The 24,612-nt window shown below is 55.8% G+C and overlaps 1 protein-coding gene across 9 annotated transcripts in view; it reads right to left on the bottom strand.

Annotated features, from left to right (window-relative positions):
• The window catches only part of TSC2 (TSC complex subunit 2), a 36,308-nt gene that overhangs the window by 8,884 nt on the left and 2,812 nt on the right, over positions 1-24,612 (bottom strand). For 4 of the 9 annotated variants that reach the window (XM_028527559.2, XM_028527585.2, XM_036021040.1 and 1 more), the window contains exons 4-30: positions 22,745-22,855; positions 21,670-21,814; positions 20,499-20,616; positions 20,039-20,087; positions 19,520-19,645; positions 19,063-19,136; positions 17,819-17,945; positions 16,888-17,031; positions 15,908-16,045; positions 14,688-14,791; positions 14,123-14,204; positions 12,856-13,011; positions 12,264-12,380; positions 11,076-11,198; positions 10,068-10,174; positions 9,703-9,853; positions 8,309-8,431; positions 7,650-7,784; positions 6,202-6,391; positions 5,211-5,304; positions 4,957-5,059; positions 4,568-4,662; positions 3,210-3,338; positions 1,616-1,780; positions 1,210-1,362; positions 959-1,071; positions 214-429 (exon numbers count right to left, since the gene is read on the bottom strand). In XM_028527559.2, coding sequence (XP_028383360.1) covers positions 214-429; positions 959-1,071; positions 1,210-1,362; positions 1,616-1,780; positions 3,210-3,338; positions 4,568-4,662; positions 4,957-5,059; positions 5,211-5,304; positions 6,202-6,391; positions 7,650-7,784; positions 8,309-8,431; positions 9,703-9,853; positions 10,068-10,174; positions 11,076-11,198; positions 12,264-12,380; positions 12,856-13,011; positions 14,123-14,204; positions 14,688-14,791; positions 15,908-16,045; positions 16,888-17,031; positions 17,819-17,945; positions 19,063-19,136; positions 19,520-19,645; positions 20,039-20,087; positions 20,499-20,616; positions 21,670-21,814; positions 22,745-22,855 — 3,388 coding nt within the window. The remainder of the gene's footprint in view (positions 1-213; positions 430-958; positions 1,072-1,209; positions 1,363-1,615; positions 1,781-3,209; positions 3,339-4,567; positions 4,663-4,956; positions 5,060-5,210; positions 5,305-6,201; positions 6,392-7,649; positions 7,785-8,308; positions 8,432-9,702; positions 9,854-10,067; positions 10,175-11,075; positions 11,199-12,263; positions 12,381-12,855; positions 13,012-14,122; positions 14,205-14,687; positions 14,792-15,907; positions 16,046-16,887; positions 17,032-17,818; positions 17,946-19,062; positions 19,137-19,519; positions 19,646-20,038; positions 20,088-20,498; positions 20,617-21,669; positions 21,815-22,744; positions 22,856-24,612) is intronic. The other 5 variants (XM_036021041.1, XM_028527605.2, XM_028527651.2 and 2 more) reach the window with 5 other exon arrangements.

The following is a 24,612-nucleotide window of genomic DNA, read 5'->3' on the forward strand; positions in this document are numbered from 1 at the left end:
GTGCTTTGTTGTGGGGCCTGAGCAGACTGTTATGCCCCCTGCATCTCCCTCACTGTTCGCCTCTGGGGACTTCACTGAAAAATCACCTCCAAAACGACCCTGTGGCCCAGATGCCTGCTGCTCACTCCCGTGTGTCCCCCTCGTGGGTCACTGTTCCACACTATGTGTAACAGAGACCCAGGCTGGTTGAGTGCAGGGCCACCCCCTCAGTACCTGTGGGCCTCCGGACCAAGATCTCCGCCCAACCCTGGGTCAGCAGGGGTACATAGGCCGCCAGGTTCGTCTTCTCCTTCTGCACCGGGAGCTGGATGCTAGCTGAGGCCTTCTCAGGCTTACTGGCTGGTGTAGTCTGTGGGCCCGGGAGGGTAGGGCCACCTGGGAAGTGGGAGGCTGGAGTGTCCAAGGCACCAATTCGAAGGCCGTGGCCCCCTGAGGGGGATGAGGGCAGGAGGGCTGGTAACCACCTCCTGCTTGGCCACCAGCACACACCTGGCTGCTCCACCCAAGCAAGGCCCATCTGGCCAATAAGCCAAGTCAGTGCCGGGCACAGTTCAGCCCTGCTTGGGCACAGTCCTCTTCTAATATCAGCTTCAAGGGACCCAGAGCCACAGAAAATGGCCCCGGCACCTTCCACATAGTTGGACCACGGTTTACTCCAGCTGCATCAGAGAAAAGCTCCAGAGGTGAGCTAGGCTCAGGGCCAGGGCTGGTGAGGGCTTCTAGGAAGCACTGGCCATGAGAACAGACCCTCAGCAGCAAAGGGGCCTTGGGCCGTGGCTGTGTACAAGGTGCGCCCCTCCCCCCCACACCCTTGACGAGGGCTCACAGGGGTAGCACCCCAGTTATTCAGGAACTGGGCCAAGCCTGAAGCCAACCACCTTGTCCGCTGCCTCCCAGGGGCCTTCCTAAGCACAAGGATTTAGAGACACGTCTGCAAGGGAGTGGGGCAGAGGCTCACCTGACATGGAGCGGACCCGGTCCCGGGCCCCAAGGCACACCTGCTGCCCAGTCTGGGACTCCAGCTTGGCTGGCGCCTCCTTTGTCTGTCTCATGTGCGTGCTGAGGTCAGAACTGAGGACAGAAGGGTCCACGCAGAGCATGACCAGGGTGCCCCATGGGCTCCAGTCCGGCAGAACACCATCCCATGGAGGTCTGGGCTCAGGACAGCCACTGTCAAGGCTCAGCAGGCAGGGGTTGGGAAGTAGTCACCTCAACTCTGGGCTTCCCTGCAGTTCTCCCGAGTCCAGGCCCAGCAGTGACCGGGTTCCAGTCCCCACACTTGTTGTCACGGTGATAAGCTTATTCCCAACCAGCCAGGTTTTGGTCCTACCGCCAGCCAGGAGAAACTCTCCCACAGGGGACCTGCAAGCATAGGAGCGTAGGCCCTGTGGCTGGACACCACGCCTGGTGGAAGCTCTGGGTGGACATCTTGGCTTCCAGAGATCTCTTGCCTAGAGAAGGGGGAGCCTTAGACATGCAGAGCTGCCTTACCCAGGGCGACCCAGAGGAAGGAGGCTACAGACCACGCCTGCTGCCACTGCTTTGACCAAGTAAGTCACAGAAGAAAAGCTGGGCCCTGGGCCCCCCCATCCCAACCCTGGAACCTGGCCCACACCTCTTGGGGACTGCAGTGAAGTTGGAGAACACATATCTGGCCATCATATCCAGACATGTTTCTGTGAGCTCCAAGTGGAGATTTTTCAAGTTGTCGTCAGCCTGGGCCATCGAGTTCTCATCTGCAGACCCCAAGCTGGCACTCGTGAGGGACGTCTGGATCCTGCTGGAGGGAGGGACCACAGCAAAGTCAGGGCACTGGGAAGGCCACAGCATCTACCACCAGGGACCAGAGATGGAGGCATGCATGAGCTGAGAGGGCCAAGCTCAGAAAGACACCCCTCCCCGTCCCCCAGTGCATGTGGCTACTTGAGCCACAGCTTAGCAAAGAGAGTGGACACGTCACCCCAGAGAGGAAACGCAGGAGCTCATGGGAGACCCAGGCCCACTCCTGGGAGCAGAGGCTTAGGAGGCAGGAAAGACAGGATGTTCCCTCACCAAAGCACAAGAGAGTTAGACTCTGGCTTCGTGGCAGAATAGTTTAGTCATGCAGAGACAGCGAGACCGGGGGACACACGCACAAAGATTGCATTCTGCCCACAGGGCCATCTCCCATCGAGGACAGGGAGAGTCTGGGCTTCGTGTGCGGCTCTCCACCCTCACACTCAGGTCACCTCGCGCTCCACATGCACCCCAGTGACCACAGGGGGTTATGTAAGTTTGATTCTGGCACAAATTCCACAGCCCCTTAGACATATTTTGCTTATAAACAGAGAATTTGCTGGAAAAAAAAACTAAGAGGGAACCTCCCTGACCATCTCCCCTCCCACCCAGCCACATCCTACTCGGTGGAGGCAGGCCTGAGGCCGGGACCCAGCCAGGCATCGGCGAGGAGGTGGGTCTCCGAGCAGCAGGACACTGAGGTACGATGAGGCTTCCGAGTGAGGAGACAGGTGTCCCCTGCTCAGTGCAGTGCAGCCCAGCCTGGTCGGCAGGAAGCAGAGACCCCTGAGAGCCCACACCTGCACCCAGACACAGCAGGGAGGAGTGACCGAGACTTCACCCCTTGAGAACCCAGGTGTTCCCTGCCCCTCCCAGGTTGGCCACTGTTCCCACTGCCCTACAAAAGGGCATTCCCTTTCAGCTACCACAGAAAGCAGACCTTTTCTACAAGAGAGCTCAAGAAGAAGTCCACTAGAGGTGATGTGGAAGGCCAAACCCTGGAGACTGTGTTCCCACCTGACCTGCATGGGCGCTGCTTTAATTTGCAAAGGCCCATGACCACTGGGGACAGGCCTGCGGTAGGCTGCCACTGGACATTTTCTCAGAGGAACCACCTTGCTTTGGGCTCTCAGGCCAGCCTGAGGATGCCGTGTAGCCAGCCCATGCTCGTACAAGGCTTGGGGACAGAATGCAACCTTCCCATCCCTCACTGCCAGGCTCCCTGGACCCAGGGCTGGGCTTACCAGCGCAGGCCCCTGTGGCTGGGGGCTGCCACTCAGGCTCTCTTCCTGCTCCAGCCAGGGAGGGCAGGGGCAGACAACGAAGTCATGCAAGCAGCCCCATGCACCGCCACCCGGGTACTCCCGCCTGGCAGCACCACTTCACGGGCCAAGCTCCAGGATCTGAGCCCCCCGCCCAACAAAGCCCACTACCTGCGGACCACATGTTCAGACACACTGATGCTGCGGCACCGGAAGGCATCGGCTGCAGAGCTCTCCTTGAATTCTTTGACGGGTGGAGAGTTATTCAAGCCTTGTTTGGGGGGTCTGGCTATCCTCAAACTACCAGGTGAGGAAGGAAGGCCCAAGCCCCAGGGAGCCCGGCTCCCGGGAGGGGAGAGCAAGCCATTTGAGGAATGAGGAGGAAAGGTCACAGGCCACAGGGTCAGATGGAGAGCCCGTGGGTGAGACGAACAAAAAACCATGCCAGAAGCCAGTTAGCAGGGGGAAGAAACAGAAAACAAAAATGCATGAAAATACATCTTGTAAACATGACAGAAAAAGTCAGGTTTCACACATGATACCAAAACAAAGAACACTAGTGCAAACTAAATGTGTGGATCTCGCCACACGGCAGATTCCAGGCTGTGCCGGCCGGGTCCTGTGCGCACCCTGAGGAAGGCCCGCACTGCCCCGGGGCTTGAGGACCGGGAAGAGCTGAAGCCCGGAACTGATTATTCAAACAAGGCCAGTTCTTAGTTAGTGGCCCCAAGCCACCAGAAGCTTGAGAGAAATGCTTGTGACTTTAGGCACTGACCTGGTCTTTCTGGAAAATGCCGTATTCTCACTTAGGGAGAGCCAAAAAAGCTTAGGTGGGAAGGTAGAGGTCTGGAGGGGGTAGCCATTCAAGTGAAATGCAAACAAGAACACAAGGCCTAGCACAGCTCTGTCAGATCCGGCAGAAGCAGCTGTGATGGCAGAGAAGAACATGTCTCCTGGTTGGCCAGGGGCTGGAGCGTGAGCTCTGGAGAAGGGGCATCCTGGCCAGAGGTTGGGCTGACCTGGGTCCCCAGGGGAGGATCTTCAGGCCCTGGGGCTCCTCCCCATCCCAGTGTTCAGCTTCTCAGGAGTCACAGCTACCCTAATGCAACCCTGGGCTTATCCAATGGAGTCAGACCCAGACCCAGAGGCCCTACAGCTGGCACCCCAATCCACAGCTCAGTACCTCTTGCGCTGGCCACCCAGGTAAGGCCAGGTCTGGCCACAGCCCAATAAACAGACTCCACAACGCCACAGCCTTGGTGCAAAGGTCTCTGGACTCTCCAGTTGAATGTGGAGCACTAGTGGCCTTCAGAGGCCTTGCCCTGCCTCAAAACCCATGGGCATCTTGGTGCCCAGCATGGCCTGAACAGGGGCACACCCTCAACCACACATCCTATTTCCATTCACTGGCCTGGGGGCAGCCGGTCAGCCCCAGGCCCTGCATGCACCATGCTGGTCACGGGTGACAACTCACAGACCTGAACCCCATCCCACCCGGACACCAGGCACACCCATGACTGGCCCCACACCTCTTGGGTCTCTCGTTGAGACTGGTGCTCCGTGCTCTGAAGCTGTCCTTCTCAGGGGTATCATCAAAAGACAGGAGGACATTGGAGCGCAGGCCCTGGCAGAGTGGAGCAGACCTGAGCTGGAGGTTGGGGAGGCTGGCCCTTAGGGCACCCACACACTTCTTCCCTGTGCACCCATCAGCCCCACCCAGGTATGCTACCAGCCTGGGATGAGCTGCAGATCTAGGACAGAGGTGGCAGCTCCTGCCCCAGTAAGCCAGGCTCAGCAGAGTCCCCAGGCACCATAAAAATAGCACCGAATGATGCCGGACCTCTCCTCCCACCTATCACCCTGCTCCAGCCGTGGACGGCCAACAGCAGAGCTGGTCCCAGCCCCAGCACTGGCTTACCTTGGTGATAAAAGGAACAAAGTCTTTCCGGAAGGGAAGGCGGCACCTAATGAACCACATAGCTATGACATGATGGGCCAGGCACACAATGTACTGGTTGAACCTGTGAGAAGAAAAGGGAGATGCTCCAGCAGCTGGAAGCACAGACCAATTCTAGGGCACAGAGGCTACAGGGCCTTCTGCTCCAAGCAGCCTGGCTCCAACAAGCAGAGGCCCCTGGGCTGGCCTCCTCGGGGACGCATGCCAGCACTTACTTGGAAGGGTTGGTATATGGCAGGGAGATGGCGAACACGCTTGCGTACTGCTCTGCTGCAAAGTTCCTGTAGAGATGAGGCAGCCTGGCCAGAGCTGCAAAAACATGGAGACAGCCAGTAAGAACCCATGGCTAGTCCAGCAGGGACAGGCCAGGGCTGCCGAGGGGACTGAAGTCACCAGGGACCTGTGCTGCCTGAAAGGCAATGCAGCCACTCGGACCCGAGAGGGCTACAAAGGAATAAAGGCCACAGTCCACTGAAATATGACCTTCCCCTAACCTTTGGCTTTGGCTCTCTATTCCAAGGGCTAGCAAATTACGGCAAAATCTGGCCAGTGGCAAGTGGTATGACCCTGGAGGTAAGAATCATTTTTACACTTTTATAGGGTTGTGGACAAAACGATTGTGTAGCAGAGGCCACATGTGGCCCTTCACAGAAGTGCTGGCCCTGCTTGGCTCATGCTGTCCACAACACGGGGGCTCGCTGAAGCCCAAACACACTCTAGGGTCCTGGGAATGAAGGGGTGAGCAGGCACCTTGGGGCTCCTAGAAGTCACAACCTGAGAAATGGGTCTGCAAAACCCTCTCCAAGCTGTGCTGAGTGCTTTAAGGGGGACAAAGAGGAGGCTGTGAGAGCCAGGCTGAGTGCAGGGACCAATGGCAAGTAATAGGGGACTTCTGCACAATTTAGACCGACACTGAGGGGACAAAAGGAGCCGACTACTCAAAGGCCAAGAAGGAGGAAAGCATTCAAGGAGCAGGGGCAGGAGGTGCAAAGGTCCTGATACAGCAGGGGGTGGCATCTGCCAGGTTCCCAAGAGGATGGTGCACCGACAGGCAGCCACAGAGAGGTTACGAAATGAGGTCAGACAAGTCGGCCCAGGTTATTTCAGGCAGGGCAGGGCGCAGACCCAAACTCAAGGGTCCACCCCACACTCACACACACATGCACACACGCACACATTTGCATACATGGAGCTACAGATACTTACTTGACAGGAACTCGAGAAGTGGAATGGCCATACTGGCTGTGGCCGAGATGTGTGTGAGCTTCACGACCAGGATGGGCAGAGCCTTGACCATGATGTCGGGCATCTCCACACTGCAGACAGCCAGGGCCACCACGCACTGGCTGGCGCAGCGGTAGATGAGACCTTGCTCCAGGCAGTACACCATCTCCCGCTGTGGGGCGGCACAAGCTGTCTCGGACCCAGGCCCCTATAGCAGGCCTTCTGCACCCCTGCCCATCTGCTGACAGCTGTGCTGGTGAGCTAGGGCACTGTCTACTCCTCAGCCCACTCAAGAATGTGCTACCTAGGAGGCCAAGGCTTATGAGGGGTGGGTGCCTTGTGTCAGGTCTCTGAGTGCCTAAGCAGCAGAGCTACCAGCAGTTGACCCCACCCAAGCCGACTGGATATTGGAGCTGCTCCAGTCAGGGACTCCCTGACACCTCCCCTCCCCACCAGCCAACATCCTGGAGCCAGGACATGCTGGGCCCTTCAATCCCTTGGCGCTGGGACCCCCAACCAGTTGGCCTTATTGCAAAGGAGGCTCTGCCTGACACAGTAAGGTCGCTAGGCCCACACCGACCCTGGGCGGTATCCTCCACAAAGACAGTGAGGCTGGGCCCGCAGGACTCAAGTGCCAAGTGCAGACTTGGGCCACAGCCTCAACACCCCATGGATGATTATGATTTCCTGCAGCTGCCCCACTCCTGAGAAATACTTCCCGCCTCAAAAGGACTCAGGGAACCTGCAGTCCCGCATGACCAGCAGCCCCTCTGGGGGTTCAGGGAGGGAGTGGGGTGGGGAATTAAGTGTGAGTTCCCGACAGCGCTGTGATCAGGAGTGCAGGCTCAGGGCTCAGAAAGCCCAGAATGAGTGTTGGCCCCTCTCACTGCTAGCCATGACCTTGAACATGCTACTTGACCTTTCTATGGAATTTAAATGATAGTGAATGTAAGGGCTCAGTGTGGGCCTCACTCCCAGCAGCAAGGAATAAAGAAAACAAGCATTACTGTTCGTGCTCGCTGCACCTGATGGCAGGTGTGGAAGCAGACAGAAGTTGGGAGACCATGGCCCAACCATGCTACCTCTCAAAACAGGGTAAACTCTGCCAAGAGACTCAGCTACCTATCCTAGAGCTGCAGCAAGGACAAGCCAGGCAACACTCCTTGAAGAACAGATGCTTCTGTTTGTATGTTGGGGGGCAGTCATGCGGTGCATTAAGCCCACAGACCCCAGGAGTCAGGTGCCTGCAGTTCCAGGCCGCACCAGGCGGTAGGGGTCCAGCAGGCACATGGGGAAGCAAAGCCAGGTCCCCTCACCCTGGCCTAGCAGCTACAATGGGGTAGGTGGAAAATACTGGGCCCATATAGCTTAATGAAAAATCCTGAGGACCAGGCACCGCAAAGTTTGACCGTCACTCTCCCATCCAGTACCTGTCTGGCTTTGTCCAAGTAGTTATGGTAGGAGATCAATGCTGTCAGCACGGGAACCACGGCCAGATGCAGGTCAGTTCTGGAGAACCCTTCTGGGGTGCCTCGAAGCCGCTCAAGGGTCTTGGGACCTGAGAGCTAAAAACCAAGGGCCAGATGTGAAGCCCTGCCTGATGGCTAGGCCAAGTGTTGGATGGCCGGAGGGTACAAGGAGGCCCCCATGAACCAAGGCCCAGCGGGAGGAGGAGTCAAGAGCCCAAGGGCCTTCTACTTCATTTTCTGGACAAAGGTCCGGCTTTTCAAAGAAGTGGAGGAGCACCCACCCTAATGCAAGAGAAAGAGAGGAAATGTGACTGATGTGCCTGTCACAGAACCCTGGCGAGGAAGACAGGAAAGGAGACGAGACATCACACTCAGTCTCTGAAGTTCCAGCTCTACACCAGGGACCTCCCACGTGCTGCCCCATAAGCTGAGAAAGGGAGGGCGGGTCCTGGAGGCATGATCCGCACTCCAGAGACCGCATCTGGCATCTGGGAAGGAGCACAGTTCCACAGTCCCGTGTTTCACCACGCGCCCACGGCCCCTCCCTCAAAGCCTTTGGGGAGGGAGGAGCTATGCTGCAGCACCACCCCCAGTGACCAGCACAGAAAGCAGCAGGTTACCATGGAGCAGAGAGCTGAAGACAGCTGGTCAACACTGCACGGAGAGGTGAAAATGAGGACCTTGTAGCGTAGTGACTCAGGCAGCTTACTGAGCACAAGCTTCAGCACCTTCCAGTCGGTCTCCTGCAGGAAGACGCATCAGTCGGGGGAGGTCTGCACCGTGAAGCAGGGAGATGGAGTTTCCAGGTTTGAAGCTGTTTGGAACAGAACAGCTGCAGGGGTGGGGTGGGGCTGTGGGCCCTCCTCTTCTGGTTTCCACATTCCTGGGCCTGACAGGGAGGGCTGGGGAGAGCTGGGGAGGGCAGCGGCTGCCCTTCCCTGTGCCAGGCTGAGCAGGAGACCCAGTGCAGAGACAACACTGCCTCTTTTTACTGGAACTTCCACACTCCTGGTCCCATCCTCCCCATTCGCCCAGTGGGGGCCCTGGGACTGCCTGCCTGTGCAACCATGCTAAGGGGCCCTGACTGACGCCCACCCAGAGTACGATGAGGTATGGCAGGTAAAAGCTATTACTCCAGCTCAATGGGAGCAGCAGGAAGCATCCAGCCCAGGTAACTGCCGAGGGACTGCAACCAACCCAGGGCCACAATGGGGAGGACAGTCTTGGCACCACCAGACCGAGTCAGTGGCCCTTCCAACCTCCATTAACAGTGACCACTGTCCATAAGCTACAGCAGCAGCCGCAAGTCCTGAAAGCCTTGAGACTCACAGGAAGTCTCTGATGGTCCCCTTTAGTGCCAAAGTCAGGTGCCCCCAGGAACCTGGCCCTGCCTCCTGCTACGGCCCTCAGGGGCTCCCCTAGCCTATTACGGGCTGTCCTGCCCTCCACCCCACGGCAAACCGCTGCCCACTTCTCTCTTGCTGGCTCCTGTCAGGAAACACACCTGAACTCTCCTGCCTCCTCGTCGCACCCAGTTAAGTCTCCACCAACAAAACTGTACCTACCCTGCTTCCACACTTTGCTTACTCTTGCCACTGGAACCTTCCCCACCTTTCAAGACTAACCTTACCTGCACTCCAGGTGCCTCCAACCAGATGTGACTGCACCCACCTGCAGTCCCACTCAGCTGGTCTGTGCCTCCCTCTGAGGCCAGCCCTGCTCCATGATTCTAATTATCTGTCTGCACACCTTAGTCGTGCACCAAAACCATCTTCTAGAAGCTGAAATGTCTCCTCAGCCCATTCCATGTGGTGGTTTGCACACAGCAGGTGCTCAACACATGGTTACAGAACTGCCATGGAACCTTGGGGCAACACCTGAAAACCAGCGACGAACCTCCCAAGGTCACTAATGCAGGAAAAGGACCCGTACGTACAGTCTGAGCAGCACAGTTAGTCTTCTCACCCTCTTGCTCAGTCTGAACTAATGCAGCTCAAGGGACCAGCCACCTCACCTGCTTCAAACACTGCAGCAGGACACGGAACACCAGGGAGTAGGGCAAAGAGCCAAGCCGCATGGTGGGGCCTGCAGACGCTGGGCCAGACAGCCCAGTGGGTGGTGACAGCGGGCCGCTGGCCTTCTTCTCAGAGCCTCTCTCCAGCTCCCTGTGGAATCAAGTCGGAGAAGCACTGAGGCTGAAACACCCAATCCGCAGAGCAAGAGGGTGAGAAGACCAATTGTGTCCATCCCTCAGGCACATGGCAGTCCTTGGGGGTAAGCACAGCCAGCTCCACCCACATGTTCCAAACCCGAATGTCCTAGAACCAGGGGAAACAAGGCTGACCTCGGCAGTAGGGAAAGACATCAACCCACACGTACATGTAGTCACAGACGCAGTAGGGGCTAAACCGCACAACCCCATCCTTAGTGGGCAGGCCGAGGCGATGCAGCGAGTCGGCCCGTAGCAGCAGCAGGAAGTCAAAGGCCTGTAGGGAACAGAAAGCACCACCCACAGAGCAGGACCACGCCTGACCTGTGCCCCCCAAGCCCACACATCTCTCGGGAAATGCTGCTTTAACTAATAGCAAATGCACCCAATTTCTCTACGCAAACAGCAGTGCTCTGTGGTAAGGTACGCCATTCCTGGCCTCTCCCTCAGAGCCCAAGGGCTCTGTGACAGTCCCGTAGCAGCTGGTAATGCTGTGGCCTTCCACACCATAGGTAGCTGGTCCTGCCCCCAGGACGAAGGGATGGATGCCTTGCATGCTGGCTGGACAGCACTGCACGGCCCAGCCCCAGGTGCCAAAGAGATCTCTGTTCAGAACACTGTCACTTCCTCCAATGAATGAAGGGCCACTTAAATGGACTCCCTAAATGACAGGGCTGCCCGATCAGGAAGATGCTCTGGGAAGGACCAGGGCCTCTGTCCCAGTGACCTCTGCTCAGCCTGGTGCCAGCATCCACAGCGGAAGCTCAAGGCGGTCTGCCCTATCCGGCCCCGCCCCTACACATGGCTCACGCCCTCTGCTACAGGCTGCTGACAGACTCTGAGTACCAGGAGTGGAACACATGCCACCCTGTAAATCGGTGTGACACCCCTCCTCTGCCCCCATTGCAGGCCACTGTGTGACTCAGACTGACATGCCACAGAGGCTCATGGTGCTGCTGGCAAAGGGAAGGGCAGCAGGTGCCACTGCTGGTGCTAAAGGAGAAAACAGCCTGCTGGAGCCCCCTCCCGGGGACATCCGCCACCTCTTCTCTTTGACATCATTCTACCACCAAGACTGAGGCAGCTGCTGGACCCCCAAGAGGATCTACCTGAGGCTGGCCCCAAGGTGTGGCTGGGCCCCACCACAGCCACTGACCACCCGTGTAGGCCTGTCATACCTGCAGCCGGATGCTGCTGGCAATGGGCAGGGTGTAGTTGTGTTTGTAGTGGAGCTGAATGTGGCTGACGAGCATCTCGTACACACGCATTGCATGACTGGCAGGCAAGGCGTAGAGCTTGGTCTGCAGAGAAAGTTGTCACCATGAGGGCAAGAGGCCACAATGCAGCCAGGGAGCTGGCACCCAGAGGGAGAGAGACCAGACAAGCTTTGGAGGTAACTAGGTAGCATCTGCCATCCTTCAAAATGCTCAAACCCTTCAAGCCACCAGTTGCTCTCCAGTGCTTTGCCTCATGGATACTCCCCCACAGGCATCTGGTAACAGCAAAAAACCATCCTTGTGCCCCCGTCACCTACAGGGAACGAGTTACTAAACCGGGAAAGTCCACCCAGTAGAGCACCATGCAGCCATGTGGGAGACGGGGTCCTGCGGGCCGAAAGAGCACACTCTCAAAACCACACAGCAAGAGAGGGCACACCCGGGCAGGACAAGCACTTGGTGTGCTCCATTAGGAACACAGGGTATCTTCTGAAGTGATAAAGATGTTCTAGCCCTGGCTGGTGTGGCTCAGTGGATTGAGTGCCGGCCTGCGAACCAAAGGGTCACCAGTTCAATTCCCAGTCAGGGCACATGCCTAGGTTGCAGGCCAGGTCCCCAGTTGAGGGGCACATGAGAGGCAACCACACATTGATGTTTCTCTCCCTCTTTCTCCATCCCTTCCCCTCTGTCTAAAAATAAATAAGTGAAAACATTTTAAAAAAAGATATTCTAAAGTTCTCCGTAGTAAATTGTCCATAGTGATAGCTGCAGAACTCTGTGAATACACTGAAAACCACTGAATCATACACTTTACCCAGATGAATTATATGGCATGTAAGTTACATCTCAATAAAGCTGTTAACAAAATCAAACAACCCTGGGGCCAAACAGATGGCAGCCCTCCCTCCCTCCCTCGGCTGCTGGGAGAGCTGAGGGGTGGTGGGCAATGACTGAGCGGCTCTGCATGGGATGGCTCTCCCCAGGCTGAGGCCCCTCCCCCACCACGCTGTGACAAGTCAGGATCACACCCAGGCTGCTCTCTTTGACCCCGGGGAGTGCCCAGGTCTCCCAGGAGGAGTGTCCCTGAAGATCAGCACTCCAACACACACAGCTGGCCATCGCACACCTTCCCGAAGAGTGCAGGCCCACCTGAAGGATGACCAGGAGCCCCAGAACAGCAGTCTTCACATCCTCCAAGGAGGCAGAGTACGCCTCCATGTCCCTGTCCTCCAGCTCCGGGGGTGGGGAGAGGGAGCGGGCGATCACCTTTGGAGAGAAGATCTGTGTGTCACTCCGGGATCCAAGTTCCCAGAGTCAGTGCCCACCAGACTCGGTTCTCCCGCCAGCAGGCCCTTTCTCCTCTCCTCCTCAAAAGGAGAGGTGCACATTATGCATGTGAGGAGCCATTTAGATACTGTGATACATTTCAAAATGAAAAGAAAATGACATTGGCTGTGTAGGAAGACAAAATACCAAGCCCCAATCCAGCCCACCTTGAAACACCACCACAGCCGTTTCCCAGGACCCTGGGATGCTGCTGAGCAGCAGCAGGCCTGCCGCGCCATAGGACCGGCCCATCATGGCTGGGAGGGAAGCCCTGCCTCCGAGAGACCCAGCCGGGGGTTCTGCACGCAGACAATGGAGACAGACCCCAGAGGATGCTGCTGCCTGCAGGGCTTGGCCCCAAAGAGGAAGGGGGTGCTTCTGGCATCCCAGCACCCTATGCCCCTGCAGCTCTCACTTTCTCAATGATGTCCAGCAGGCTGTTGAAGTGGTGAGTGTGGCAGCCCTCTGCCAGGTCCACCAGCAACTGGGTGGCCAACTTCCGGACCTGGTGGTCTCTATCCTCGGGGATGTGCGAGAGCTGTGAGATGACCACCGTGTTGATCAGCTCCTCCTGCAGCAAGCACAGAGGTGTGAGGGTGGCTATCTGTGACAGGCTGGAAAGCAGCTGAGCCACCCCTTGAAACAGGAAACCCATGGCAGGGGTATGTCAGTGCTTGGCGGGCCTGGCCCCTCAATTCAAGAGAGTAGCAACAGCTACTCAATGGCCCAGGCTAGGCACAGGACCACAGGCTCAGATAGGATGCAACAGCGAATGTCCCCACTTGCTCTTTGTCACTGAATGTCACAATTAAGAATAATCTTACATGGAAGGCCCTCTGTGTGTCTGGGGGTAGGGAGACCTTCTCCCTGACATTAGAGTCCACTTCAATGGGACAGCATGAGGAGAATTTCATAGAAGCAGGGCAAGGCCGACCCTGACATGAGGAACCTGAAAACCCAGAGGGGCTTCCTAAAAGAGGCAGCTCCAAGAAGGACTCTGAAGAAGGGCGGAATGCCAAGAGACAGAGATGCAGGGGAAGGGAAGGGAAGGCTGAGAAGGTAGGAGGGGGCACGTCCCAGGAACACTGAGAGTGCCAGGAGGTGTGCTGCGAAGCAAGAGAAAACAGACAGCCTGAGGTGCAGCTCCTGGAGGGAAGGGCACGGTGGGCAGGCACACAATAGAGTTTCTGCAGGAAGGATGGACTCTGGACACTAACACAGTGAAAGGTGAACTGGAGGGAAGAAACTGGCAGAACACAGGCAGCCAGTGGTTGGACTGGGGTCCAGAGAGTGAGTGTATTACAAAGGCAAAAGGAAAACATCCCCATGCAAGACTCTACAGAACTCTTCTGTATTCTGGGTGACGACTAGGCGGAAGCTCCCTGAGGACAGGAACTGTGCCCACCCCCAGCAGCTGCTTAGCAGCATCTCTAAGCCCAGCATGGGCCTGGCAGGGACACCATGGAACGGATGGATGGATGGATGGATGGACGGATGGACAAACAAAGGAGTAAATAGACAAAGCCTATTGAGAAAACCTGCCAGAGAGGAGAGTGGCAGACTGCGAGCCCGGGCAAACCCCAGAGGCTCTCACTGCCCCGTGAGGGCCATGCAGGGCCTCTAAGGCAACCCTCGCCCAAACCCGATGCCCCAGGGCTCCCCCGCCAGCCGTAGACACGTACCTCATAGAACTGCCTGTTGATGAGCAGCACGAAGGACAGGACGTCCAGCACCTTGATGCGCACAGCACTGCGAGACTCGCTCCTGCGGGCGGGGGCACACCTGCTGGGGCCGGGCGGAGGCCCCACTACCAAGCCTCGCTCACCCCCTGCACCAGGCCTGCTGACACTGCATCTCGAGCTCTGAAGGCTCCCCCAGGAACCCAGACCCCAGACCCACTGTGGGCAACAAAGTGCCCCCACCCCCGCCGTCACCCCAGCAGGAAAGACTCATTGCAGTTTTCTCTGTGGGCCCAGCTTGTCAATATCCAGACCAAGAACTGGGAAAGGGGCACAGAGCTCAGCCCTCAAAGAGGGGACCTCCTATGCAACCCCCCACAGGAAGACGCAAGCACAGAGGCCTCAAGGACTCTGCCCTACAGGAAAACAACCTTCTCCTGCTCATTTAGAACCATTACCTTCAAGAATCAGAAAGAAAAGCCCTCACTCTTGGTGTCCTAGACCCCGGCCCAAGGCACAGACACGGGGTCAGGTTCCATGGCCCAAGAGGTCTCCAGAGCCTCCCTACCTGAAGAATTTCTCCATCAGTAACTGCAGGTTGTGAATCCAGCCAACCTTTGCCGGATGGATTGACTGAGCCCTGTAGGTTATTAAGTTTAAGAGGGAGGACTCCTATCAAAAGAAGAAACACCTGGTATGAATGAGCCACCTTGCCTTTCCGGAGGTTTTGTTATAAACAGCACCCCATGCTGCTGGCCCAGAACAGTCTGCTCAGTGAGACCAACCACTCCAAGGCCTAGGTGGGGAGCCCACCAAGATAAAACTTTACTGGCAGCAGTGAAAATTCATTTAAAAACCTATGTATTCTAGCCCCGGCTGGCGTAGCTCAGTGGATTGAGTGCGGGCTGGGAACCAAAGTGTCCCAGGTTCGATTCCCAGCCAGGGTACATTCCTGGGTTGCAGGCCAGAACACCCAGCAACCGCACATTGAATCTTTCTCTCTCTTTCTCCCTCTCTCCCTCTCTCTCCCTCTCCCTCTCTCTCTCCCCCCTCCCTCCCTTCCCTCTCTAAAAATAAATAAATAAAATCTTAAAAAAAAAAAGGATTTTAAAAAATTAAAAAAAAAAACAAAAACAAAAACTATGTATTCCCTGGCTAGTGTGGCTTAGTGGACTGAGTGCCAGCCTGTGAACCAAAAGGTCACTGGTTCGATTCCCAGTCAGGACGCATGCCTGGGTTGCAGGCCAGGTCTGCAGTTGGGGGCCAGTAAAAGGCAACTGATTGATGTATCTCTCACACACTGATGCTCTTCTCCTTCTCTTTCTCCCTTCCTTCCCTTTCCTCTAAAAGTAAATAAATAAAATCTTTAAAAAAATAAGTAAATAAAAATAAAACAAAAACCTACGTAAAAACCTTGGCATCAAGCCGAGCATTTTGGCACAAGGCCTGCCCACCACCCAGTAAGCAGACGTGGCAAGCAACAAGTCCCCACGGCGACGGCTGGCACCTGCCCCCACACAGTGGGCAGGAACTGATGGTTAGGCTAGCGCTGCGCTCTGAAAGACCCACACACACGTAGTCTGCTGACACCCTGACAGACTTCCCACTGGAGAACAATCCCAGAAAAGCAGGGGTCTTTATTTCAAACACACTCAACTCAGTTTCAGTCTACACAGCCAGGGTTCCCAGAGCTAAGCAGGTCCACCCCTCCCTAGGAGCCTGACAGAAACTACCCTCTGTGCCTGAGCACCCAAGGCCTCACCAGGCCCGGGGCATAGGTGGTCTTACAGGTCTTTGGTCCGCACATCTCTCAATGAGCTCGAAGTATCTCTCCTGGGAGCCATGGAACTCGTTCTGATCGCAGAGCTCCTCCACCGTGGTCAGCAGGTCATGCACAATGGCCCTGAGCTCCGGGCTCTCCAGGGTCTGTCACACAAAGGTGCAGTCACACAGGAGTGACTTCTGGCTCTCCCCAAGGACTCAAGACCAGCTGCATCCAGACACCCCCTCAGGACCTTCCGCTGGGTAGGGGACACAACCCCCACCGTGCTGGGACACATGTGGCAGCTGGGCTGTTTCTGCTCACCCACCACTGCCAGGGGTCCTGGCTGTGCCCCACAGCCAGCCACAGAGGGGCCAACTTCAGGGGCTTCACGCTTCCCCCAGGCTCAAGCACCTCTGGAGGCCCCAGGATATGCCCTCCCAGCCCGCCACGGGGATAAAGCACCAGTTGGCCGGCTGGACAGTGACAATGAGGGATGACAGCCCAGTCCTTCCTCCCCCTGGCCTGGCTGCTGAAACACTGGCCCACCCCAGTGCCCCAAAAGGCCCAGCCCTGAGCCCTTGTCATCTCCAGAGCCCCCACATCAGCAATGTCCTCCAAAATCATGCCAAAGCTGTGGCCAGCTTTCTAGACACTTAGGAAACTGTCTTCAGGGCCCACTTCCAGGCCACGGAGGTGACCTGGTGTGTGACTTGATCTTGATCAACAGCAGCACAGTCCCTTTGCTTGCTTACTCCACATCCCTGCTCCCAGGGATGAGCAGGTTTGGAAAACCTGGCTGGCTTCAGTGGATGGTGAGTTGACATCACTGAGAACCATCAGGAACCCCCCCAAGCAGGGTCAGAAGGAAGGTCTCATGGGAGCTGTCATCCAAGGGAGACGAGCCTGGCAGCCCCAAAGGTCCTGGCCACCCAAGGAAGGGCCCTTGGGCCTGCTTGTCCATGGTCTTGGTCCTCCCCGTGCCCAGCCTTCCCACCCGGCTCACCTGGAGCTGCTGAAGCAGGCGTTCGATAATGTTCAGCAGAATGTCCCATGTCACAGCCTGGAGCTCCCTCCTGTACTTCTTGATGAGTCTGGTTATAGAGAGGACAATCTCATAGGACACCACCTCATTTGGACAGGTCATGGCCTGGAAAACAAGGCCCAGGGGGCAGGCAACCATCAGCCACTTCTTGCTCATGCAAAGGAAGCCCCCATCACATCACCCTCGGATCCCAACACAAGATGCCCTGAGAGGGCCACACTGCCCACATGTCTCACAGGCCACCCACATCTCATAGGAGCCCAGAAGTGTTTTCCACACTGGCTCCAGAAAGCCTGGCTCAGCTAAATTCCTGGCCCCTGGCTCGCTGGCCTAGAGGATCTGAAAGTTACCCTGATGCAAGCAACATGCAAACACCGCACGCGCCACTGCCCGTGCGGTGGGAGCAGGGCAGAAAGAAGAGCCCATCAGGAGACTCCGTGTAACCCTGGACATGACACAGCTTGTCCAGGCAGCTCTCTGTGTAGTGAGATGAAGCTGGCACAGCTCACAGGGCTGCTGTGACAACATGAGAAACACACACACGAACACTCAGCACCCCACCAGGAACTTGGGAAACGTGAGCCCTCTCAGGAGCTCCACTCTAGAGTGAGGCCGAGGTTACCAAATGAAACTGTCACCAGTAAGAGTATCGCCACCCCTGGAGGGATCTTGAATAGTTCTAATGCTAACTGAGGATGTGAAATGCATAACATAACATTTGCTGGAGAATAAGTCTGTCAAATGGCTCCGAGCCTCATCTGCACTTACAAAGCAAGTGACTGGAAATACCCTCGCTCATGCGGCAGAGCCCGGCGCGTGGGCCCGTTCTGCTCAGCAGGCCAGCCTGACTTAGGTGAGTGCTCTGGCTCCCGTGCCACGAAAAATTAGTTACCTCATAAAACGATGGCAACACAGATGTTGGGGAGTTCTTGAGAGAATAGAGCCGGTGGGCTCCCCAGAGAGCCATGCCAACAAAGAAAACAGCTCCTCTTAGCAGCGGGGCATCTTCCATGTAGGCTCTGAAAGCATTCACCAGACGGATGGGGTGTAAGCAGGGACCAGCCCAGCCATCTGCCCACTGCAGGGCCCGAAGACAGGTGGGGTGGGCCCCGGCTCCTGGCAGCCTCCCCAGGGGGCCCTGCGCTTACAGGGCAGAAGCAAAGCTAGGAGAGGGGTGTCAGTCAGGAAACACAGAGGCTGGCAGCAATCATTCGATTCATTCGTGCCTTCATTCCATAGTCGTCACTGCTAACCACAGAGCCATGCTGGGTGCCAGGGCACAGATGTGAAAGAGTGTTTACAGTCCAGGAGACACTGACGTGAACCAAAGAACATAGGGAAATGCCAAGTGTCTACCCTCAAATCACAGCTAAGAAGGGAAGCCACAGGACAGCAGAGCAAAACCTGCTTGGGTGCTCAGGGAATCAACGATGCTGCCTACATGTCAAGGAGCACTCAGCGAAACTTGACCAAAGCGGAAGGACGTTCCAGCAAGAGCAAGGGCACGTGCAGAGCCCCGTGGCAAGAAGGAGGAAGTGAGAAGCCAGGGCTGGGGCAGGGCCAGACCACCCAGGCCTTGCTACAGTGAGGAGTTTGGTTTCTAATCCTGAACGCCCTGGGGGCCACTGTAGCTTCAAGCAAAGGGTGACACAGTCAGGTCTGCGTTGGGAAAAGAGCACGAGGCTGCTGTGTGGAGGAACTGACTTCAAGAGGCCAAGAGTGGGTGCAGGAGTCCAGCAAGGAGGTGAGAGCCAAGGGGCTAGGGTGGAGGTCCTAGGCGGGCAGCTCTGAGCCACCTCCAAAGGACAGCAGTGATGGTTTGGCTGTGGGAGGTGAGGGTGAGGGCCTCATAATAGGATCAAAGGAGAACCAGCCTCACCGGACAAGATCCAAATATGGGAGGGAGGTTACGAGTTCCCTTTTGAAGGTTCTGATTTTATTGACAGAGGTAGGAGAGGACGGAAAATCAAGAGCATAAGCTGTGTGCTTCTGGGACAGATACCTCAAAGGCACAGGAAACCTCCCTGTTGGCCTGCGCCAGGCAAAAGCCAAAAGAGACAGCCTCTCATGAAAGCTCTGCAGCACCTGTTCCAGCCACTTCACCCTCCCCATCCGCCCCAGGCCCCGACCCCTCACCTGTCCTCCATGATTCGGCACATGTTATAGATCGCACTGTGGCCCAGGTGGGTGCCCAGAAGGTTACGCATCAGCTGGGAAACAAAACACACCATTAGATTGGCAGATTTGAGTCCCAGGGCTCTAAATCCAGCCCTGCGTGCGCACCAGCCCTGCACACTACTGCTCCAACACCCCACGTGTCCAGCTGGCTTGCGACCACCTCCTCCCAAACAGAGAGGCCACAGAGTTCTCAAAATGCCACCAAAACCCTGACCTCAGCTCAACTGCCTGGGAAAATGTCACTGGATGCCCCTCAGCAGGCCATTGTGTGGCCACCCTGAGAATCAGATGGCCATTCACTGAAGACAAGATGGCCCTTGTCCTGTAAAGACAAGATGGCCCTTGTCCTGTCCATGCCCCTGGCTTATAACTTCACTCAGGGAAGGATTCTCCGGGACAACAGTTCAGACTCCACCTTCCAGCACGGCTCACAGAGCTCCTTCACATTGATGGTGCGGCACAGAGTGACGATGAACAGGGGCAGGCTCTCGGCCGGCAGGCAGTTGTAGCAGACCACGGCATCCAGCACCTGCAGGGACACCTGGTGGGGTGGAAGGAGGGGTCACATTGGCCCTGCCTAACTCCTGCCCATAGGGAAGTGACACCCTCGGCCTCCTTCCCACCCTCCTTTGGTGTCTATCATCCCTCCTCAATGCCAAAGCAGCCTTCCCTGGAACCAAAAGGGCAAGTGAGTGTCTTGGAGGCACTTCTACATTCCACACACTGGGGTCACCTCATCCTGAACTATGACCCCACAACATAGGTCATCCAACCATCGTTACTTACAGGAAAGAGTCCAGAGGCTCAGAGAGGCCGAGCAGCTTGCCTGGGGCCACACAGCCAGTGAGGGGCAGCACGGAGCTTACCCTGAGCCCACCCGGCCTGCCCGGAAGGAGGATGACAGAAACTGCCTCTGGGAGGGGCAGCTACTAACCTCTATGTCCATGGAAGACACAGTCTGGACACACAGCAGGCAGATCATTCTGTTGGAGGAAGTGCAAAGTCCACTGAAAGGACATTCCCCAGAGGCTGCGTGGCTCTAGTTTACTTTCTGATTACTCTACAGAGTCAGTTACATGAGGGACTCATCTTCCCTAGGGCCCCACTCACCCACAGAGAGGCAAGTGCTCAGTGCTGCCCCTGCCCTCATGGATGTCACAGAGTGTTTTGAAAAAATGACAACAAAAATAATAAATAAAATATCAGATAATATTACATCCATCAAAAATAAAATGCTAGGTCAAGCTTCAAAATATCAGCCTAAGTAGAAGGTGGCTGTGGTCACTTCCAGTGTCTCTATTTACCCAATAGCTTTATTCACCCTGCAGAGCTGAAGTGAAGACCAAGACAGTGGGACTACGATCAGAGTAACGTTATTTGGATTCTTTTCTTACTGGACCATTGATGCAATATATTCATCGAGGTAACAGCTGTTGAATTTGACCAAGTTCACAAGCACCAGGAGGAATTCTGAGGTCAGGCCGATGTCCATCCACTGCAGGACAAACTCAGCTGGGGAGAAGGGAAGGATAGAAATGTTCTTCCCACCACTTCCTCCCAAGGAAAATGCATCCCAGCCCACTGACTGCTGGAAACCCCGTCTCAGTCCCCGTGCAATGACAGGCAGGCCACGCATGCACGGGGTCGAGAGTGGCTCGGCTGGAGCCCGAGCAGGTCAGTATGTCGTGGACTGTGGAATTCAAATTCACCAACCCGCAACGCACTGAGGGAGATCTGCGCTAAGAGGCGGCAGCAGTGTGTGTGTGCATCCGATGACCCCTGACCAGGGCCCTGACCACAACACTAGGGGTGCCAGCATCGCCACGACATCTATTTAGGAGGCAGATTTGTGGCCCCTATCCCCAGAAAGAATCTCCTGAAGACACAAGCAACGCTTGGGTGCTGGCCAAGTAAACTTAGAAAACCTGACCATGGCCCCCTGCCAGCACCTGCCCTGGAGGCAACCAACAGCTGAGGCCCATTTCTAGGCAACAGATCAACAAGGCATTAGTCAGATTTACTTCTTCTACCTCCTTCCTCTTCTCCCTTCATCAGTGACATGAAATCTCAAGACTCGTGGGAACCTCACAGTCATTGCAAGGAGGAAGGCCAGCAAAGGAGAGAGCTGGAGGCCAGGCCAGGGCACAAAGAGAGCAAGGAGGCAGGCACAGTAAGGCAGCCAGGCCCTGCAGAAACCTCAGGGCACTCTGGGTAACCTTACCTGTAGGCTATGCCTGATGGCCGGGTCAGCAGCCTACTCTTCCTACAACAGAGCTCAGATCACCTCCTGCCCGCCTCAAATGCACACCTCAGCCCCACTCCCCAGGAGTTCTGAGCCAGCATGTCTGGCATGAAACCCAGGACTGCATTTTTAACAAGATCCCCAGGAGATTCTGGTAGCTGATCCCAGTTGCACACAGGTAAGCAGAGCTGCGTGGTGCAGTGCCCTCCGCAGGCCATTCCTGCAAACTGCAGTACTCCCTCAGGGACCCAGTGGCCTTCCACATCCCAGATTAAATTTGATCACCGGGGCCAGAGAAACCTCACACCCAGTGTGGCACCCACCCAGTTCTTCTTCCAAGTAGGTAATGTGTCTCCCATTGTCCGTTAGGGCCTTGAAAACTTCCAGTCTTTCATGGAGGTCTTCATTGGAGGGGTAATCCTTGATGACCTTGAAGAAGAGGGCCCTGAGAACACCCAAGCGGTCCCCCTGAAGACAAAACCACGAGGTCAGCAGTCCTGCCAGGATCCCCTGGCGTACTGGGCTTTGTGAGCAGCTGTAAGAAGTCCAGGAAGGACAACAGACTACAAGACTCCCAACTCTGGGGCCCTTTCCCCTTCCCACAGGAACGGGCTATGAGGGACGGACTGGCAACATCGAAGCAGCTCAGGGTAGGGGAGCAGACGCACTGGTCGTGGGCTGACCAGTGTGTGCGGAGCACCCACTGTGTGCCTGGTTCTGAGCATGAGTGTGGGCACACAGCAGGGACAGTGCAGTTCCATTCCCACCAAACTCACAGCACAGGGTGCACACATTTGTGCTCATAGAACGACAACAGTCTAACCACACTGAGGGTGTCAGGGCTTCTTGGGCGGCTGGGTGCAAAGGAGTAGAGTAAATGGTGGTGGCAGGGCGGGGGCGAAGAGCCTTCCAGGCAGGAACAGGGAGCGGGGGCCTAAGCAGCTCGGGAACAGCAGAGACCAGTGTGGCCAAAGGACACTGACCACAAGCAGCAGCCACGGAAGAGGGAACCGAGGTCGGCAAGAACAGCAGCCCAGTCCGTGGCTCGCTCATGCCAAGCACCGTTCTCATCATCTTGCATAAACTGTCTCATTTACTCCCTAAAACATCCCAGAGGAGGAAGGCATCATGGGCATCCCCTTTTACAGGTAAGGAGGCAGAGGCTCAGGGGGGAGCTCCAGTGACTTGCCCAGGGTCACACTGGTACAAGAGGCGATTCCAGGATGCCCACTCAGGCAATCTAGCTGCAGAGCCCCTGGGAACCACAGAGCTTGTGCCTGGTGCCCTCACCACAGACAAGAGTCCAAGTGGGATCAGCAGGAGCCATCAGTGGGCGGCCCAACATCATCCCACACACCCATATCAGCTCCGCCTGGGCAGAGACCCAACACCCCTTACCTGTCCCTGCACGATGGCCTTCAGGAGAGCCAACACGGCATGCCGGGCCTCTGGTGGCCGTTCCGGTTGTAGCAGGTCTGCAACAGCCTTCCAGAGTGCTTCCACTGCATGCTGCCACCAGCAAAGAGGGGACAGAGATTAGGGTGTGCTGGCCCCTCAACTCGAGAGCAAAGAACAGACCAGGAAAACAGGGTCTTTTGACTTAGATCCTGTGCCACTAAAGCCCACATCTCAAGGATCTGTCACAGCCCATAGCAACCATGAACTGACAAAATAGCTCCAAGCTACTTCAAAACCCTCATCAGACCACAGGCTAAAGGAGGGAGGAGGGCATGCAGGAGAAAGCAGCTGTCCTGGCTGCCTCCAGCGAATACAGGGAGTCCGCCCTACAGCTTCCTCACTCTGGTGGAAAAAACCACTGGAATAGTCTCATAACCAGAAGTACCACAGAGGTCCCTTGACCTACAGCCTGACTCCCTGGCTTCCCTCTCTGTAAACACACCAGCCCAGCCCTGGCTGGGCAGCTCAGTTGGTTAGAACATCATCCTGCTAAGCCAAGGTTGCAAGTTCAATCCCCAGTCAGAGCACATACAAGGAGCAACCAATAAATGCATAAATAAATAGAACAAATCAATGTTTTTCTCTCTCTCTAAAAATCAATAACAGAATTTTAAAAATGTGTTGGCCCTGACAAGTGTGACTGTTTGTTGGGAGTCATCCCGCAAAGTGAAAGACCGCCAGTTCGATTCCTGGGCGAGGCACATGCCTGGGTTGCTCAAGTTTGGTCCCTGGTCAGGATGCATTTGAGAGGCAACCAATCTATGTTTCTCGCTCATACCAATGTTTCTCTCCCTCTTTCTCTCTCCCTTCCCCTCTCTAAAAAATAACTATTTTAAAAACATAAAAAATAAAAAATTAAAAAATATATTAAACACACTAGCCCAGCCATGGACCACTCAGTACCCCACCTCTGCTGCCTTGCGTGACCTGCCAAGAACTCTATGCAAGCTTCTGGAATTGGCCTCCTCTAAGTCCACCCAGCCCATGGGAGACCTGGTTCCCATCCCCTACAGCTACCCAAATCAGTCTCTCTTGTCACCTTCCCTCCTCCACATCAACCATCCCAGACTCCCTTCAACCAGGGTTTTCAGACCACTTACCCTTTTCTGAGCTCTCGCTCACTCTTAGTGGCAGGACTAATATGTCTTCTAGATGTTGTCTGACAATGTTCTGACCAACTCCCAATACACTAAAACTTTCACTTCCTTGGCCCTATTTACCTACTCCTGTGGATGCAACCAAAGCCGCAACAAAACAGACGCTGGGCTTGTAGACTATCCCAGCCTCTCAGGCCTCTCTGTCTATTCACGTGACCAGCAGCTCATCCCCATCTCACCTTTTGGTACCTATATAGGCAACTTTATGAACACAGGTGCCTATTGTCACATTGCTCCTTGGTAATGTGCAGCTGGCATGGCTCAGACAGGCTGCTGAGAATGTCTCGGTCACTCTCCCTAGCAGATCTGAACCCGTTAGGTAAGATCCGTGTCTCCCCCTCTACCCCCAGTCATTCACACAAAAGCTGTTGTGAGGCCAGAGCAGAGAAGTGCTATAATAACTTCCCACTCTGTCCACAGGACGTCAGGAGAGAGCCTGGAAATAGTTGGCTGAAATAAGTATGCTCTTGTCTGTAAGGCCCCCTGGAACTGCCAACCACCTCTCCCAAAAAGAGACAGGTGAGCCTTGAATGGTTTTCTGTGAGACCACACTCTTTCCTGACACTCCCCTATTTTCCTTCCCCTGAATCTATAACAGGACAAGTGAATGTGCACTCCTGTAAACCACTATAAACCCCTTCTCAGATCCAC

The sequence above is a fragment of the Phyllostomus discolor genome, chromosome 3 (genome assembly GCF_004126475.2).
Source record: "Phyllostomus discolor isolate MPI-MPIP mPhyDis1 chromosome 3, mPhyDis1.pri.v3, whole genome shotgun sequence".
NCBI lineage: Eukaryota > Metazoa > Chordata > Mammalia > Chiroptera > Phyllostomidae > Phyllostomus > Phyllostomus discolor.